The sequence below is a fragment of the Rana temporaria genome, chromosome 5 (assembly GCF_905171775.1).
Source record: "Rana temporaria chromosome 5, aRanTem1.1, whole genome shotgun sequence".
Classification (NCBI taxonomy): domain Eukaryota; kingdom Metazoa; phylum Chordata; class Amphibia; order Anura; family Ranidae; genus Rana; species Rana temporaria.
In genome coordinates this window covers 58,358,256-58,374,755 of record NC_053493.1, presented here as the reverse complement: position 1 = coordinate 58,374,755, position 16,500 = coordinate 58,358,256, and the positions used below count along the sequence as shown (strand labels likewise).

Genomic DNA, 16,500 nt, shown 5'->3' with positions numbered 1-16,500 from the left:
AAAAATTCAAGAAGAAATTCTAGCAACATCCTTTGTGTTACACAGAGTTGCAACATTTTCCAGTTTGAAAAGGACTTAAAGAATAAATTCACCCAAAAGGGGAAGTTGCCCATTTGCATCCATTCCCGCACCCCAGGGGTGTAGCGGGTACCTGGTTTTGACAAGTACCTGCTCCCACTTGCAGTTAGATGTGCAACAGCAATCTGAGCAGGAAGTTCGGCCTCTCCTTCCCCCACAGCCTTCTGGGACACATTACAAAGCCCAGCCGATTGAAGTCGGCTCAAGGGGAGTAAATCACTGAACCCTGGACAGGTAGGAGTCCTTATAGAAAAAGTCAGCAGCTACAGTATTTGCTCACTTATTTTTTTTTTTGGGGGGGGGCCTGGAGCTTCTCTAACAATACATATACATCCTGTGGGACACAATAGATCAGTACAATATTTTCATTGGGACTAAATATCCGACTGGCATATCAAAGCTTATAGTTCTAGGAGAACAAGGTTTACAGTAACATTGGACAAGACTAGTCCTCTATGGCACATAGAAGGCAGGATCGGTCACTATGGCACCTGGAAGGCAGGATTAGATGGAAGAGAGAAGGGAGCGTTTGCTTGTTCACTCACCCATAGGCCCAGGCAGTGACTTTGGAAGCACCACTTTTAAAATTCCCACCCACACAACCACGGCATTGGCTGCACTCCGGGGGTTGTGAATGGGCACAGGGGGGCTTGGCAAAGCAGGCTGTACAGCAGGCTAACTAGTGGGTGAGTGGGCAGGGAAGGTTGTGTGGTGAGCGAGTCTCAGCCTTGACAGCTGAAGTGCACCTGCCAGGATGACTAATGGAGTCAAGTCCCGAAAGTTGTTTCAGCAGTAGGCTCCACTGCAGGATTCAGCCCAGATACGCACGACACCGGCATTTACTTGAAATCCCGGTATGGTTGGGAGGTATAATATTTTGCTGCTTATGCAAGTCAAAAGTAGAATCTGGGCTAGATAAATTACTGTAAAAAGGTAGCAGACATTCACTCAAATATCCAAGATGTACTTTGGGTACCAGATAAACATGTATTTGCATTGACAGAGGACTTTAGGATCTCCTCTCATTTTCAAACAAGTTTGTTACCTGGCTCCCTTAGATTTGCCCAAATCAGAGATTGGAACAATTTAAATAAGACTTCAGCCACAACCAAATCTATAACACTTGGAGGATTGCTGAATAGGGCTATGCTCAATGTGCTGTATATAACATCCGCTAGTTGGTACTCATGTAGTGCTCTAAATATTCTACTTAAACCTGTGAGAAGGCCTTGAGACCGTCATCTTGATCCCCTCTCAACACTTAATAGGTTCTACATTGGTGACTCACTAACTCAGCCCTTCTTAACCTGTTTGGCGCTGGGGCAAGTGCATTCATAACATGTTACACCCTGAATATGGGTGCAACATGTTATGAAAGGTGAACGTGTCCATTAAAAGAAGGGCAAAGATGAGAACACTGGCAGTACCCATATTCTATCCAAGACAGTTATTTTTAGCAATGTTCTCTTCTTGTGTTAATCTTTGTTCATCTAGCTTTTATCGAGATATAAGCCCCCACCCTAAAAGAAGCAGCTCTTAGAAATTGTTATGAAAGTTTTCCTGACTGCTGTGCTACAAAGGCAGGCTAATGATGATGGACCTTACTGTGTGATAAATCAATCAAAGACAGTCCTATTAGTTATTAAGGAACCTTGGCAAACCAAACAGCACATCTTCGTTGAAGATGCATTGCTTGATGCCGCAATTTTTTTTAGTATTGGTTCAGAGAACTGCCATTCTGTTGGTCTGTAACCATTCCAAAAAATGCAAGATTTACAATGGAGAAGACCTCTTGAAATTAGAAGTATATGGTCTAGTGCTCCATTAGAGGGACAGGTGCCATTATGGTAGATGCAACAAGTGCCTAAAGCCGACCATATTGGGTGTGAATCTCGGCCAGTTCTGCATTTATGGCCGGTTTGAATGAAAGGCTAATAAGGTTATCACAAGTGCAGAACCTTGATTCAAAGTAGAACTATGGGCAGAACTTTTTTTCATTCTGATAGGGGTTATGACTCTCCCTTACTCTATTAGTTTATTCCCCCCCCCCCACCCATCTTTGCCCTACTGGGAAAAATGTCCTTTACTTGTCCCATTGCCAAAACACGAAGTGAGAGGAAATCCCTGCAATGTTCCCATAGGAAGGATTTCTCTTCTTACTTTTCTGGGGAAAACCCAAAATGTGGGATTCCTTTACTTTTAATGATACTGGTAAACAGGGCAAATAGAGAGGATGAATCTCTATAAATGGGAGCACAGAGAGCAATAAAAACCTGACAGGTGTTCCATTTCCACTATCCAAATCTAAAAAAATGTTTTGCATTTTAAAGTACTTTAAAATTATGACAAGTCAGTATGCTGTTCTACTCTACAAACCCAATTATTCTATATTACAAATATATACAGTACAGACCAAAGTTTGGACACCTTCTCATTCAAAGAGTTTTCTTTATTTTCATGACTATGAAAATTGTAGATTCACACTGAAGGCATCAAAACTATGAATTAACACATGTGGAATTATACATAACAAAAAAGTGTGAAACAACTGAAAATATATTTCATATTCTAGGTTCTTCAAAGTAGCCACCTTTTGCTTTGATTACTGCTTGGCACACTCTTGGCATTCTCTTGATGAGCTTCAAGAGGTAGTCACCTGGCGCAGCACCCCATCACTCTCCTTTGTCAAAAAGCCCTTACACAGCCTGGAGGTGTTTGGGGTCATTGTCCTGTTGAAAAATAAATGATGGTCCAACTAAAACGCAAACCGGATGGAATAGCATGCCACTGCAAGATGCTGTGGTAGCCATGCTGGTTCAGTATGCCTTCAATTTTGAATAAATCCCCAACAGTGTCACCAGCAAAGCACCCCCACACCATCACACCTCCTCCTCCATGCTTCACGGTGGGAACCAGGCATGTAGAGTCCATCTGTTCACCTTTTCTACGTCGTGCAAAGACACGGGGGTTGGAACCAAAGATCTCAAGTTTGGACTCATCAGACCAAAGCACAGATTTCCACTGGTCTAATGTCCATTCATTGTGTTCTTTAGCCCAAACAAGTCTCTTCTGCTTGTTGCCTTTCTTTAGCAGTGGTTTCCTAGCAGATATTCTACCATGAAGGCCTGATTCACACAGTCTCCTCTTAACAGTTCTAGAGATGTGTCTGCTGCAAAAGGTGGAAGAACCTAGAATATGAAATATATTTTCAGTTGTTTCACACTTTTTTGTTATGTATAATTCCACATGTGTTAATTCATAGTTTTGATGCCTTTAGTGTGAATTAGGGCCGAAACAACTAATCGATTAATCGACAACTAATCGATTACCATTTTCATAACCGATTAATCGGCCAGTAACATAATGGGGTTAAAAAAAAAAAAAAAACTAAAATTAGCCCTTTATAGTACAAAAAGCAAATCTCTACTGTAAATATTACTTTCACTGTCCCACAGTAAAAAATGAACCCCTTACAGTAGCGATTATTTGCTCTTTTTGTACTAATTTTCGTTTTTTTAAACCCATTATGTTACTAAACATCTCAGGCCTGGGTCACACCTCTGTGCTTTTTGCAGAAACGGACTACAGTTCATTTACATGGTTTTACATCCATGATTTTTTCAGCTGCTGAGTATTTGGAAAGGGCAAGGACTTTTTTTTTTAACACCCAAAACGGTGTCATTTTGTTTTTTTTGGTTAGATATACTTGAATGGAAAAGCTGCCGAAAAGCATTTTTGCAGCAATTTATGTTTTTTTAATCTACCCAACAACAAATTGGCCAACAAAAATAAAAAACTGCAAATTGCAGAATCTTTTTTTTTTTTTTTTTTTTTTTAAGGTTATTAACCGATTATTCGATTAATCAAAAGAATAATCGGTCAACTAATCGATTATGAAAATAATTGTTAGTTGCCGCCCTAGTGTGAATCTACAATTTTCATAGTCATGAAAATAAAGAAAACTCTTTGAATGAGAAGGTGTGTCCAAACTTTTGGTCTGTACTGTGTGTGTATATATATATATATATATATATATATATATATATATATATATATATATATATATATATATATATATATATATATATATATATATATATATATATATATATATAACAAAAAAACACCTTAAAAAAACAATGAGATTATGCCAGTAAACAAACATGCTATGATCAGGATTAACAAAGGATGACAAAAATCAAATTAGATCTGTAAGTTTTTTTTTAACCGAGTTTGGCCGATTAGTTGTGCAGTAAGTTTGTGGTAGGAGATGTGCAAAATGCAACACAAACAGATGTGGTGCTGTGGGGCTTTCCCAGTTCTGTGGTTTAGTGTGTTACATTTAGAAGTGGTTACATTTGGGATCCAGCAACCGAATTATGGTAGGTCAGAAACAGCCACAAAACCACAAGCTCTGGTACCTGGAGGGCCAACTGATGAGAGACGATGTGTCCCCATCGGAATCTTTCTGAAGGAACCACTCTGGTTTCTGCTTCTCTGGACTGCCACATAAAAAGACACAACCTTATAAAATGTGCCAGCAACACAACTTTCAGATACATAGCAAGACAACAAGATTGAAGAGCAAGCTTTGACACATACATATTTACAAAAACACAGTCTGCTTGTCTGGGGCTTAGGTTTTGTCCATGAAGCCCCACTGCATAAAAAAATCATTGAGAATTTTGAGAGCTACCATTGCTGACTTGTTGAAGGCACAGATGGTCTTCCCTTTGCCTAAGAGCATAGCAGCTTACTGACCAAGATTTAGTCCCTCAATAATGGCAGCCAACTTGTTTCTGTCCTGACAGGTTTCTATTAAAACCACTGTATTGCTGCCAATCCGATGTTCTGGGAACAGCAATCAATAAGCTTTGTGAACAAACAGGTTAGGTAATATATTCAGCATTCACTCAATGTAAACTGGGGAAAGTCACAGAAGTTCAGCTGCACAGTATCTTGTGATAAGAAGATGGAGTCCCACCCAGCAGCATAAGAAAGAAGACGCCACAAAACTAAGGTAGATGGAGTGGCTTTCTCAAATTCAGCACACCTTCAGTATTTACTTCATTGAGTTAGCCAGTACTAGGGCTACTTCTAACCCAGCAATGGATTTTTTTTCTTAAAGGACCTTGTTCACACAGGAAAATACTTATGTGCCCTGTGCAGGGTCATGTTTTGCAGTCACAGAGATGCACTAGTGCTGTGTACATGTCTGTCGGCAGTCCCATAGATGTCCATTGGGACACACGGCTGTATGGACCCAGCCTCTGTGCCTCAATGTAAAATCTGTGTGGATAAACAACCCCAAAACATGTATCCGCACCCGCAAGGATTTTACATTGGGACACAGCAGCTGTGTCTTTTCAACTGTGTCTCAATAGACATCTATGGGACTGCCAGCATGGGGATGTACACAACACCGGTGCCATCCCCATTCTGGCAAAACACAGCCTTGTGTGGGGCACACAAATGTTCGTCTGCGTGAAGACCAAAGGGTTTCCCTACTTAAAGCGGGGGTTCACCCTATCGACGAAAAAAAAAATATTTTTTTTCTTTTACCTTAAAATCAGGCATTGTAGCGCGAGCTACAGTATGCCTGTCCCGAATTTTTTACCCCCGTACTCACCTTGTAGTCGTCCATCGAAGATACCGGGGAATGGGCGTGCCTATGGAGACAGAGGATGATTGACGGCCGGCTCTGGCGCGTCACGCTTCTCCGGAAATAGCCGAAATAGGCTTGGTCTTCACGACGCGTGCGCATAGCCTGTGCGCAGGCGCCGTGAAGAGCCGAGACCTACTCCGGCTGTCTTCGGGGAGAGTGACGTGCCAGGGCCGGCCGTCAATCATCCTCCCTCTCCATAGGCACGCCCATTCCCCGCGGGAGCCGAAATCTACGATGTCCGAGTACAAGGTGAGTACGGGGTTAAAAAAATCGGGACAGGCATACTGTAGCTCGCGCTACAATGCCTGTCTCGATGGTAAAATGTGTCGGGGGGGGGTGAACTACCGCTTTAAAGGGTCACTAAAGGAATTTTTTTTTTGCTGAAATTACTGTTTACAGGGTATAGAGACATAGTTAACTGATTCCTTTTAAAAATAGATAAAAAACAATCATATAATGTACCTGCAGTTTAGTTTCGTTTTTGCCGTTTCCTGGTTCTCTGATGTACAGAGACAAAGAGCCAATAGAGGGCAGCGATGCTTTGTAAAACGAAACTGGATTGGTGCTGACACACAGTAATCACACCGTCTTGATTTGTCACCACAGTGAGAAATCTCCCAGTACTGTGATCAGGAAACAGACAACCAGGAAGTGTCCAGAACAGAGAGGAATTACAGCAACAAAGCAAAAACGAACAATGAGGACATGAAACCAGGACTGCAGTAAGGTAAAGGAAGCTATTCAGCTAAAAAAAAAAAAAATTCCTTTAGTGACCCTTAAACCTAAATATTTGCCCAAATTGGTCTTAAAGCTGGCCTCTAAGGAGATCTAAGACAAAATTAATGCAGTTCTGCATTCACCAATACATGATATTTTTTGTAAGAAGTTTAGTACCATTTAATTGCAGTTCACTGTACAGAAGAGCTGATGGGGAGCAGGAGAGGAAGAAACAGCACAGGGAGCCAATCAGTGAATGTACTGACAAGCAGCATGCGGATAGAGGGAGAACAGTGACAGAAAGGAGGAGCCCATCGCTGTGCTGCTTGGGGTAAGACCATGACCCCCTGAGCTCATGGGCAGTCAGCTGAGTAATGCAGGTGTCATTTACTGTGGAAGACAGGACAGATTGTGGCAAAAAAGATGCAATGTGGAGGACAGTCCAGGAATATATATTACATACACACATTATATATATATATATATATATATATATATATATATATATATATATATATATATATATATATATATATATATATATATATATATATATATATATATATATATATATATATATATATATATATATATATATATACACACACACACACACACACACACACACACACACACACACACACATATACATACACACATACACACACACACACACACACACACATATATATAAAAAAGTATGTGAACCCCGAGACTAATGACATCTCCAAGAGCTAATTGGAGTGAGGTGTCAGCCAACTGGAGTCCAATCAATGATATGAGATTGGAGGTGTTGGTTACAGCTGCCCTGCCCTATAAAAAACACACGCCAGTTCTGGGTTTGCTTTTCACAAGAAGCATTACCTGATGTGAATGATGCCTCGCACAAAAGAGCTCTCAGAAGACCTACGATTAAGAATTGTTGACTTGCATGAAGCTGGAAAGGGTTATAAAAGTATCTCCAAAAGCCTTGCTGTTCATCAGTCCATGGGAAGACAAATTATTTATAAATGGAAAGTTCAGCACTGCTACTACTCTCCTCCCTAGGAGTGGCCGTCCTGTAAAGGATGACTGCAAGAGCACAGCGCAGACTGCTCAATGAGGTGAAGAAGAATCCTAGAGAGTCAGCTAAAGACTTTGGCATATGCCAACATCCCTGTTAGCCAAACTACTATACGTAAAACACTAAACAAGAATGGATTTAATGGGAGGATACCACAGAGGAAGCCACTGCTGTCCAAAAAAAAACATTGCTGCACGTTTACAGTAGAGCACCTGGATGTTCCACAGCAGTACTGGCAAAATATTCTGTGGACAGATGAAACCAAAGTTGAGTTGTTTGGAAGAAACACACAACACTATGTATGGAGAAAAAGAGGCACAGCACACCAACATCAAAACCTCATCCCAACTGTGAAGTTTGGTGGTGGGGGCATCATGGTTTGGGGTTGCTTTGCTGCGTCAGGGCCTGGACAGATTTCTATCATTGAAGGAAAAATGAATTCCCAAGTTTATCAAGACATTTTGCAGGAGAACGTAAGGCCATCTGTCAACCAGCTGAAGCACAACAAAAGATGGGTGTTGCAACAGGACAACGACCCAAAGCATAGACGTAAATCGACAACAGAATGGCTTAAACAGAAGAAAATGCGCCTTCTGGAGTGGCCCAGTCAGAGTCCTGACCTTAACCCGATTGAGATGCTGTGGCATGACCTCAAGAAAGCGATTCACACCAGACATCCCAAGAATATTGCTGAACTGAAACAGTTCTGTAAAGAGGAATGGTCAAGAATTACTCCTGACCGTTGTACACGTCTGATCTGCAACTACAGGAAAACGTTTGGCAGCAATAACTTCAACCAAAGGAGGTTCAAACAGTTAATAAATCCAAGGGTTCACATACTTTTTCCACCTTCACTGTGAATGTTTACATGGTGCGTTCAATGGTAACATTTAATTCTTTGTGTGTTATTAGTTTAAGCAGACCGTGATTGTCTAGTTGCGACTTAGATGAAGATCAGATCACATTTTATGACCAATTTGTGCAGAAATCCATATCTTTCCAAAAGGGTTCACATATATATATATATATATATATATATATATATACACACACATATACATATATACACATATACATATACATACACATACACACACACACACATTATATATAACCTTGTGATACCTTATTTTTTTTCCTGGTGTTACGGGGCTAAAAACTGAGAATGGATCTCCAATGGAGTCACAGACAATAATAAAACATGCCACATTATAATCAAAAAATGCTTTGGCTGGAGTTGGGATTTAAACCAATTGATTTAAAAACAGTTAACATTCCTGCCATCTTGGAAATGGTAGCCGTCATATTGGTTGTGCTCTCAACCAAACTGTCAAACCATCCAATGGCTGGTGTCATAACGGCCCACATGTGCAGCATCATGGCAATTGCCAAGATAGCAGCTTCCTTGGCTCAAAATAGGACAGTTTACTTCCACTTTAAGGGAGTCAACATTTCAATAAAATTCTCCTTGGTAGAAAAATTAAATAAAAAATTAAGGCATTGTGTGATGTAAAAGTTGAACTAAAAAATTTCTTAGCACGCCAACATGACAGCCCCCCAATGGGAGAGCTGCTTCTCACCGATAGCTTAACTGGTTTCCTGTTCTAGAGTTTTGGGGAGGAGACAGCCCAGCAATTTATGAAATAAGACAGAAAACACAAGCAATACAAAAATAAAGGCAAAAGCACATGGAATACCCCCATCTAGTTTTGAAATAAGAGTAGAACATAATTTAAACAAACACACGCTTATCCCACTTTTATACACCGATCAGCCATAACATGATCACTGACATGTAAAGTGATTACCGATTATCTCTACAATAGACATCTGGAAATGGGATGTTCCTGGTCTGCAGTGGTCAGGACTTCTTAAAAAGAGGCCCAAGGAAGGGAAACCGGTGAACGGGCCATGGGCAGCCAAGGATTGTTGATGCACATGGGGGGTGAAGGCTGGCCCATGTAGTCTGATCCAATAGAAGAGCTATTATAGCTCCAATTGCTGAAAAAGATAATACTGGTTCTGATAAAAAGGTGTCAGAGCGCACAGTGCCTTACCAATTGTTGTATATGGTGCCAAGTAGCCGTACAATGGTCAGGGTACTCATGTTGGCCTTTGGCACAGGATCATCAGAACTGGACCACTGAACAATGGAAGAAGGTGGTCTGATCTGCTGAATCATGTTTTCTTTTAAATCATGAGGATGGTCGGGAGTATGTGCATCAAGGGGAAGAAATGGCACCAGAATGCACTATGGAAGCAGCCAAGCCGGAGGAGGCAGTGTGAGATTTTCGGCAATGTTCTGCTGTGAAACCATGATCCCTGCCATTCATGTGGTTGTTGCTTTAGAGTCATTTCCGGGGGCAAGTCAAGGCTGTTTTGGTAGCAGTGGGATCTGCTCAATATTAGTGGGTGCCCATAAAGATATGGCTGATCGGTGTACATGCGATCAGCATCCAGAAGCAGTAAAAAAATCTGACAGTTCCCCAAGTACCACTGTGTTACAAATACAGACTATGCGTGCAGCAACTAAAAGTCAGAAGAGAAAAAAAAGCATTCCTTATATTTTTCTTGTTTCAGGTTAGTACCCACTGAAGCCAAAGCATTAGCGCGAAAGCCAAGCGACTAGCATTTTTAGGAGGAAAAGTCAACAGCAGAAGTCCAAGTGTTCATTTAATGACAGCTTTTTTTTTTAAAAGGAAGACAAGACATTTCTAATTTTATTCCTACTAAAAAAATCCTCCTGATAAAAAACAGTCAACCTACTCCATCAGTCAATTATTTTTGCAGCAAATGCATATAATTTCCCAAGGTTCTTCATGACTAAATATATTGAACTGTAGCAATGTCATTCTGCAACAAACCATGTAATAAAGCATAGGAGTTGGGTTTGCAGACATAAGACTGGAAGAATTACTCAATTACTGAATCCCATACGAACATAGCCGATGTGCAGACATGACTAGGCCAAGTTCCCACCGATGTGGTGCGGTTTGGATGCAGCGTGATTGTATCGTGTTTTCATTTATTTTAGGTGCACTCCCATTGACTGCTAGTTAACTGTGCGCTTTCACAAGGTCTTGAATGCTGCATCTTTGATGTGCTTTCAGAAGTCAATAGAAACGCACCTAAAAGCGCATGGAATGGTACATACAATCGCGCTTTATCCAAACCACAGTGCATCAGTGTGAACCCGGTGTGCAACCAAAGTGAGGTTGGCATAGAAATGGAAAAAATTCTGGGCACCCTAATTTCTAAATGTGGCTTTGGACCTGAACACTTCCTGCGAGCTTATCTAGAAGCATAAAACCATCTAATCTTCCTTGCTTAATCTATTGATCCCATACATTTTAAATTTAGTGGAGAGAAACAAAGGCAGACATGTTTGAAGTCCAGCCTGTGTGACAATCTTTGTCAACAACCAACTCGCCATGAAGGTACTCAAAGTGTTATTCACATTTCACTAAAATATAAGAGGGGGGGTGGGGGGAGACTAATGTAGCCGCCAAATGTTAGGACTGGTAAGTTGCAATATTACATTTTTCCTTTTGGGTTTAAATGCCATAAAGGTACCTACCATTAATGTTTTTAAGTTTAGATGTATGCAACCTGTACAGTATAACATGCTGGGGCGAAATGAATATAAGAAATAGCACATTTTTCCAACCACCAAAGTAGTATATATCCAATTAAAAGGCACAATAGGGCTCTGCACTGTAAACTGGCACACTAGAAGGCCACTGGAATTAAAAAGTCATAACCTGAACACCAACCATTTAGGTTGCATAGCATTTCCTCTGCAGGTTGTACGGTCTCTGCACACTGAAGAACCACAGAGGCATTGTGCTTCCCATTTACAGAAATGACCCTCCATGATGCACAATAGAAGCCTTCTGTCATGTTAACCATGACCATATTGCTACCCAAAGACCCAAGGTGTTTTTACAGTTTGGGACTGCGTCGCTTTAAAATACAATTGCGCGGTCGTGCGACGTGGCTCCCAAACAAAATTGGCGTCCTTTTTTCCCCACAAATAGAGCTTTCTTTTGGTGGTATTTGATCACCTCGGCAGTTTTTATTTTTTGCGCTATAAACAAAAATAGAGCGACAATTTTGAAAAAAATGCAATATTTTTTACTTTTTGCTATAATAAATATCCCCCAAAAACATATAAAAAATTATTTTTTCCTCAGTTTAGGCCGATACGTATTCTTGTACCTATTTTTGGTAAAAAAAATCGCAATAAGCGTTTATCGATTGGTTTGCGCAAAATGTATAGCGTTTACAAAATAGGGGATAGTTTTATTGCATTTTTATTATTTTTTTTTTTTTTTACTACTAATGGCGGCGATCAGCGATTTTTTTCGTGACTGCGACATTATGGCGGACACTTCGGACAATTTTGACACATTTTTGGGATTTTTGTCATTTTCACAGCAAAAAATGCATTTAAATGGCATTCTTTATTGTGAAAATGACAGTTGCAGTTTGGGAGTTAACCACAGGGGGCGCTGTAGGATTTGGTGTACACTGTGTGTGTGTTTACAACTGTAGGGGGGTGTGGCTGTAGGAATGACGTCATCGATCGAGTCTCCCTATATAAGGGAGCACTCGATCGATGCAGCGCCATAGTGAAGCACGGGGAAGCCGTGTTTACATACGGCTCTCCCCGTTCTTCAGCTCCGGGGAGCGATCGCAAATAGCCGCGCCGTCGTCCCGGATCGCTCCCCGAGGGGACCCGACCGCCGCAAGTCGCGGGGGGGTCCCGATCGGACCCCCGACCCACGTCTAGGCAGGGACGTACAGGTACGCCAATGTGCCTGTACGTGCCATTCTGCCGACGTATATGTACATGCGGCGGTCGGGAAGGGGTTAAACACCTAAACCCAGAATTCCTACTCTGAATGCGATTCTTTTGCCTTCAGAATTCACATACATTTGGACAGGCGCAGCGTATCAGAGATGCGCTACGCCGCCGTATCTTACCTGGTGGAAATTCGAATCCAGGAAGAATTTGCACCGTAAGTTAGGGCGGCGTATTTGAAATTGGGTGGGTCGGGGGCGGGTTTCATTTAAATGAAGCGCGTCCCCGCGCCGAATGAAATGCGCATGTGTCGTTCCTAAATTTCCCGCCGTGCATTGCGCTAAATGACGTCGCAACGACGTCATTTTTTTTAACTTAGACGTGACTTGCGTCCATCCATATTCACGGGCGACTTACGCAAAAAATTTTTTTTTAATTTCGACGCGGGAACGACGGCTATACTTTAACATGGCAAGTCTATCTATACGCCACAAAATAGCAGCTTTAACTATACGCCGGAAAAAGCTGACTACAGACGACGTAAGAGAATGCGACGACCGCGCGTACGTTCGTGGATCGTTGGAAATAGCTTGTTTGCATACCCGACGCGGAAAACGACGCAAACTCCACCCAGCGGACGCCGAAGTATTGTATCTGCGATCCGAAGGCGTACGCCTGTCGGATCTTACCCAGATGCCGTTGTATCTTGGTTTAAGGATTCAAACTAAAGATACAACGCGGGAAATTTGAAAGTACGCCGGCGTATCAGTAGATACGCCGGCGTACTTGCTCTGTGAATCTGGCCCTAAAAGCTTAGGTGTATATGGACACACAACACAGGCTTTTATGGAGTTGAGTTAAGGAGCTTTGGCAAAAAAAAGGGCAAAGCTCCTAATCAAGTTTAGGAGCTGTAGTGTACACCAAGCATAAAAGTTGCTCATCTATAGACTTTGATATTAAAAACCTAAAGTCATTAAAAGGTGGAAAACCCCTCTGAGCATTCAATCAATGACAACACATTTCAGTGCACACTCGTCTCCTCTGCCTGTACTGTAGCTGAGGCTACAGAGAGCTGCCAAGAGCAGCTGCACATTAGGTAATTGTATTATGGTCTCTGGGCTCCTTCATTTCAGGCAAACTATGAAATGTAACCTGACCGCTATGAACACGGAGACCTGGCTTGGGAGAGGCAGCGCACTGTGAGAATGTATAATCCTTCACCTCCCTGAGAGACTCTTCCAAGGTTTAGAGAGGTGGTTCAACTTCCAATAAACAGGGAAGGTTTCAGATTTCCGTAAGATTGGAAAAATATGCAGAAGAAACCAGTGACTTTATCCACAATGCACAAACTTAAAGCGGGAATAGGGCTTGTTTACAACTGGGAGAAAAGAAAAAAAAAAAGACCCTGCAGTTTTGGGACACACTAGGACTAGACAAGACTCAATCTGGAAACCTATAGACTAGGGGTCAGCAACCAGTAGATCGTGGACAGATGACTGGTAGATCACGGTCTGGGCTTGCTGACCTGCCATTCCAGAGCATCAATTAGAGTGCAATGCAGAGGGACTAGTTGTAAAGTTGGAGCTGTAGTAGGGAGCAAGAGGTGCATAAGCAGATGCCTCCTCTTTAGTGCTGGCTCCCGTCCCATGCGGAGTGATACCAACTGCACTCCACCTCTGATCCTGGCCAGTGGTCTCCAGGGTAGTGCCAGCAACAGGAAAGAAAAGATCTTCAGGTCAGTGTAAAGCAATGCACTGGGCATAATAGTATAGGACTGCTTTCACATGATGTCCTGGGGTTTGCCCACACCACAGGAACAGTGCAGTGTACCTGCAGCTTTTCTGTGGGTTTGCTGCTCAAAGCTATAGACTTCAATTATATCCTGCGAGTTTGGCTCACTTTCTAAACGTAGGATTTGTGGTGCGCTTTCTGAACGTGCACCGTGCGTGCAGGATAGAATAGAAGTCTATGGCAAAGCGCAGCTAACCTAGGAAGGACGCAGATGCACAGCACTGCAGCCAGCTAGTAGACATGTGCACAACAAAAAAAACGTTTGTTTGGTTTCGTAGATTCGCAATTTCATAAGACGCAAGTTTTCCTATTCGGGCACCTTTCATAATTTCGTAAGACGCAAGTTTTCCAATTCGGACCCGTTCGTAATTTTGAAAGATTTATTTTCGTTCATACTGAATGATTTGCAATTCTGTCCAATTTATTTTCGTTGATTCGAAATTCATAATTTTGTTAGATAATTTTTGTTTAATGGATTCGTAATTTTGTGCTTTCGTAAATACATCGCGGCGCGGTCATTCGCAATTTTGTATTTTAGTTTCATTCTCAACACGCGGCTAATCCATATTAACCACTTGAGCCCCGCGCTATTGACAAAAGATGTCAACAATGCGGTTCTCAGGTGCCAAGTGGACGTCTTTGGAAGTCATTTGGAATGCATTACCCGCGCGCGCCACTGGGGGGCGCGCGGCAGGTAACCACTGTGCCGCCGCATCGCTGGGGTCCCGATGCGTGTACCTGGCGGCCGCGATGTCCGCCGGGTACACGCGATCGTCGGGAACACAGCCGGTAACAGCAGGGACGTGGAGCTCTGTGTGTAAACACAGAGCTCCACGTGCTGTTAGAGGAGAGGAGACCGATCTGTGTCCCTTGTACATAGAGACACAGCATCGGTCACCTCCTCCAGTCACCCCCCTCCCCCCACACAGTAAGAACACACCCAGGCTACACAGTTAACCCCTTCCTCACCCCCTAGTGTTAACCCCTTCCCTGCCAGTCACATTTATACAGTAATTGGTGCATTTTTATAGCACTGATCGCTGTATAAATGTGAATGGTCCCAAATTTGTGTCGAAAGTGTCCGATACGTCCGTCGCAATATTGCAGTCCCAATAAAAATCGCAGATCGCCGCCATTACTAGTAAAAAAAAAATAATGAAAAAAAATCATAATTCTGTTCCCCATTTTGTAGGTGCTATAACTTTTGCGCAAACCAGTCGCTTGACGATTTTTTTAATTTTTTTACAAAAATACGTCGAAAAATACGTATCGGCCTTAACTGAGAAAAAAAATAGTTTTTTTAAAAAAAAAATGGGAGATTTATTATAGCAACAAGTAAAAAAAATATATATATTTTTTAAATTGACGCTTTTTTTTGTTTATAGCGCAAAAAATAAAAACTGCAAAGGTGATCAAATACCATTAAAATAAAGCTCTATTTGTGGGGAAAAAAGGACGTCAATTTTGTTTGGGAGCCACGTCGCACGACCGCGCAAATGTCAGTTAAAGCGACGCAGTGCCGGAAGCTGAAATTTCGCCTGGGAACGAAGGGGGTTTATGTGCCCAGTAAGCAAGTGGTTAAGATAGACTTTCTCTTAAGCCCTGTGCACACGGTCTGACTTTTTGCCAACAAACTTCAAAATGAGCAAGTTTTTCTTAAAAATCCGACCGTGTGTGCGCTCCATCGGACAAACTTTTTCGATTATCATCGGACAAAAGTTCGCTCTGCAAACGGACAAACTTTTCGGCAAAAAAAGTCAGACCAACTCCCTTCGAACAAAAATCCACGGAAAAGTTTGTTTGAAGTCCGATCGTGTGTACGAGGCTTTACACTGTCCAATGTGACTCAGCACAAAAGAGATAAGCTGATTGGCTAAGATATTAAGTACGATACATCACTCACTAACTACACTGCCCAGTGCCCATTCGGAAGAACGATTCGAGTACACAAATTTACGAACAAAGAAACGGATTTACAAAACACACAAATGAAAATACGAATATACGAAATTACGAACAGACAAAGGATTTAAATTACGGAATGCAAATCGTTATTATAGATGTCATTTCAGGGGTTTTGTATTTTAGTAAGTTTGTCCAATAGTACGTTCGTATTTTCGCTTGTTCGTTATTTTGCTTGTTCGTAATTCCGGAATTTCCGTATTTTAGTACTTTCAGCTATGCGGATGTTCGAATTGATCCGAATGTACGAATACTAACCAATGCGTACGAAAATCCATTTGTTACAAACGGAATCACACATGTCTACTTAGTAGCTCAGAGCTGGGTGCATTCTTAAAATATGACAAGATACTAACATTTATAGATAACACCATCAGGGGTAGCTGATCTGGGGAATATCCGCTTGCCTCCTGACCGATA

At 41.8% G+C, this 16,500-nt stretch overlaps 1 protein-coding gene across 16 annotated transcripts in view; it reads right to left on the bottom strand.

Moving 5' to 3' along the window:
- Window positions 1-16,500, bottom strand: part of SVIL (supervillin) — a 198,830-nt gene that overhangs the window by 138,559 nt on the left and 43,771 nt on the right. For 10 of the 16 annotated variants that reach the window (XM_040352604.1, XM_040352607.1, XM_040352606.1 and 7 more), the window contains exon 7: window positions 4,500-4,580. The exons of the other annotated variants lie outside the window; for them this stretch is intronic. In XM_040352604.1, coding sequence (XP_040208538.1) covers window positions 4,500-4,580 — 81 coding nt within the window. The remainder of the gene's footprint in view (window positions 1-4,499; window positions 4,581-16,500) is intronic. 16 annotated transcript variants of the gene reach the window in all.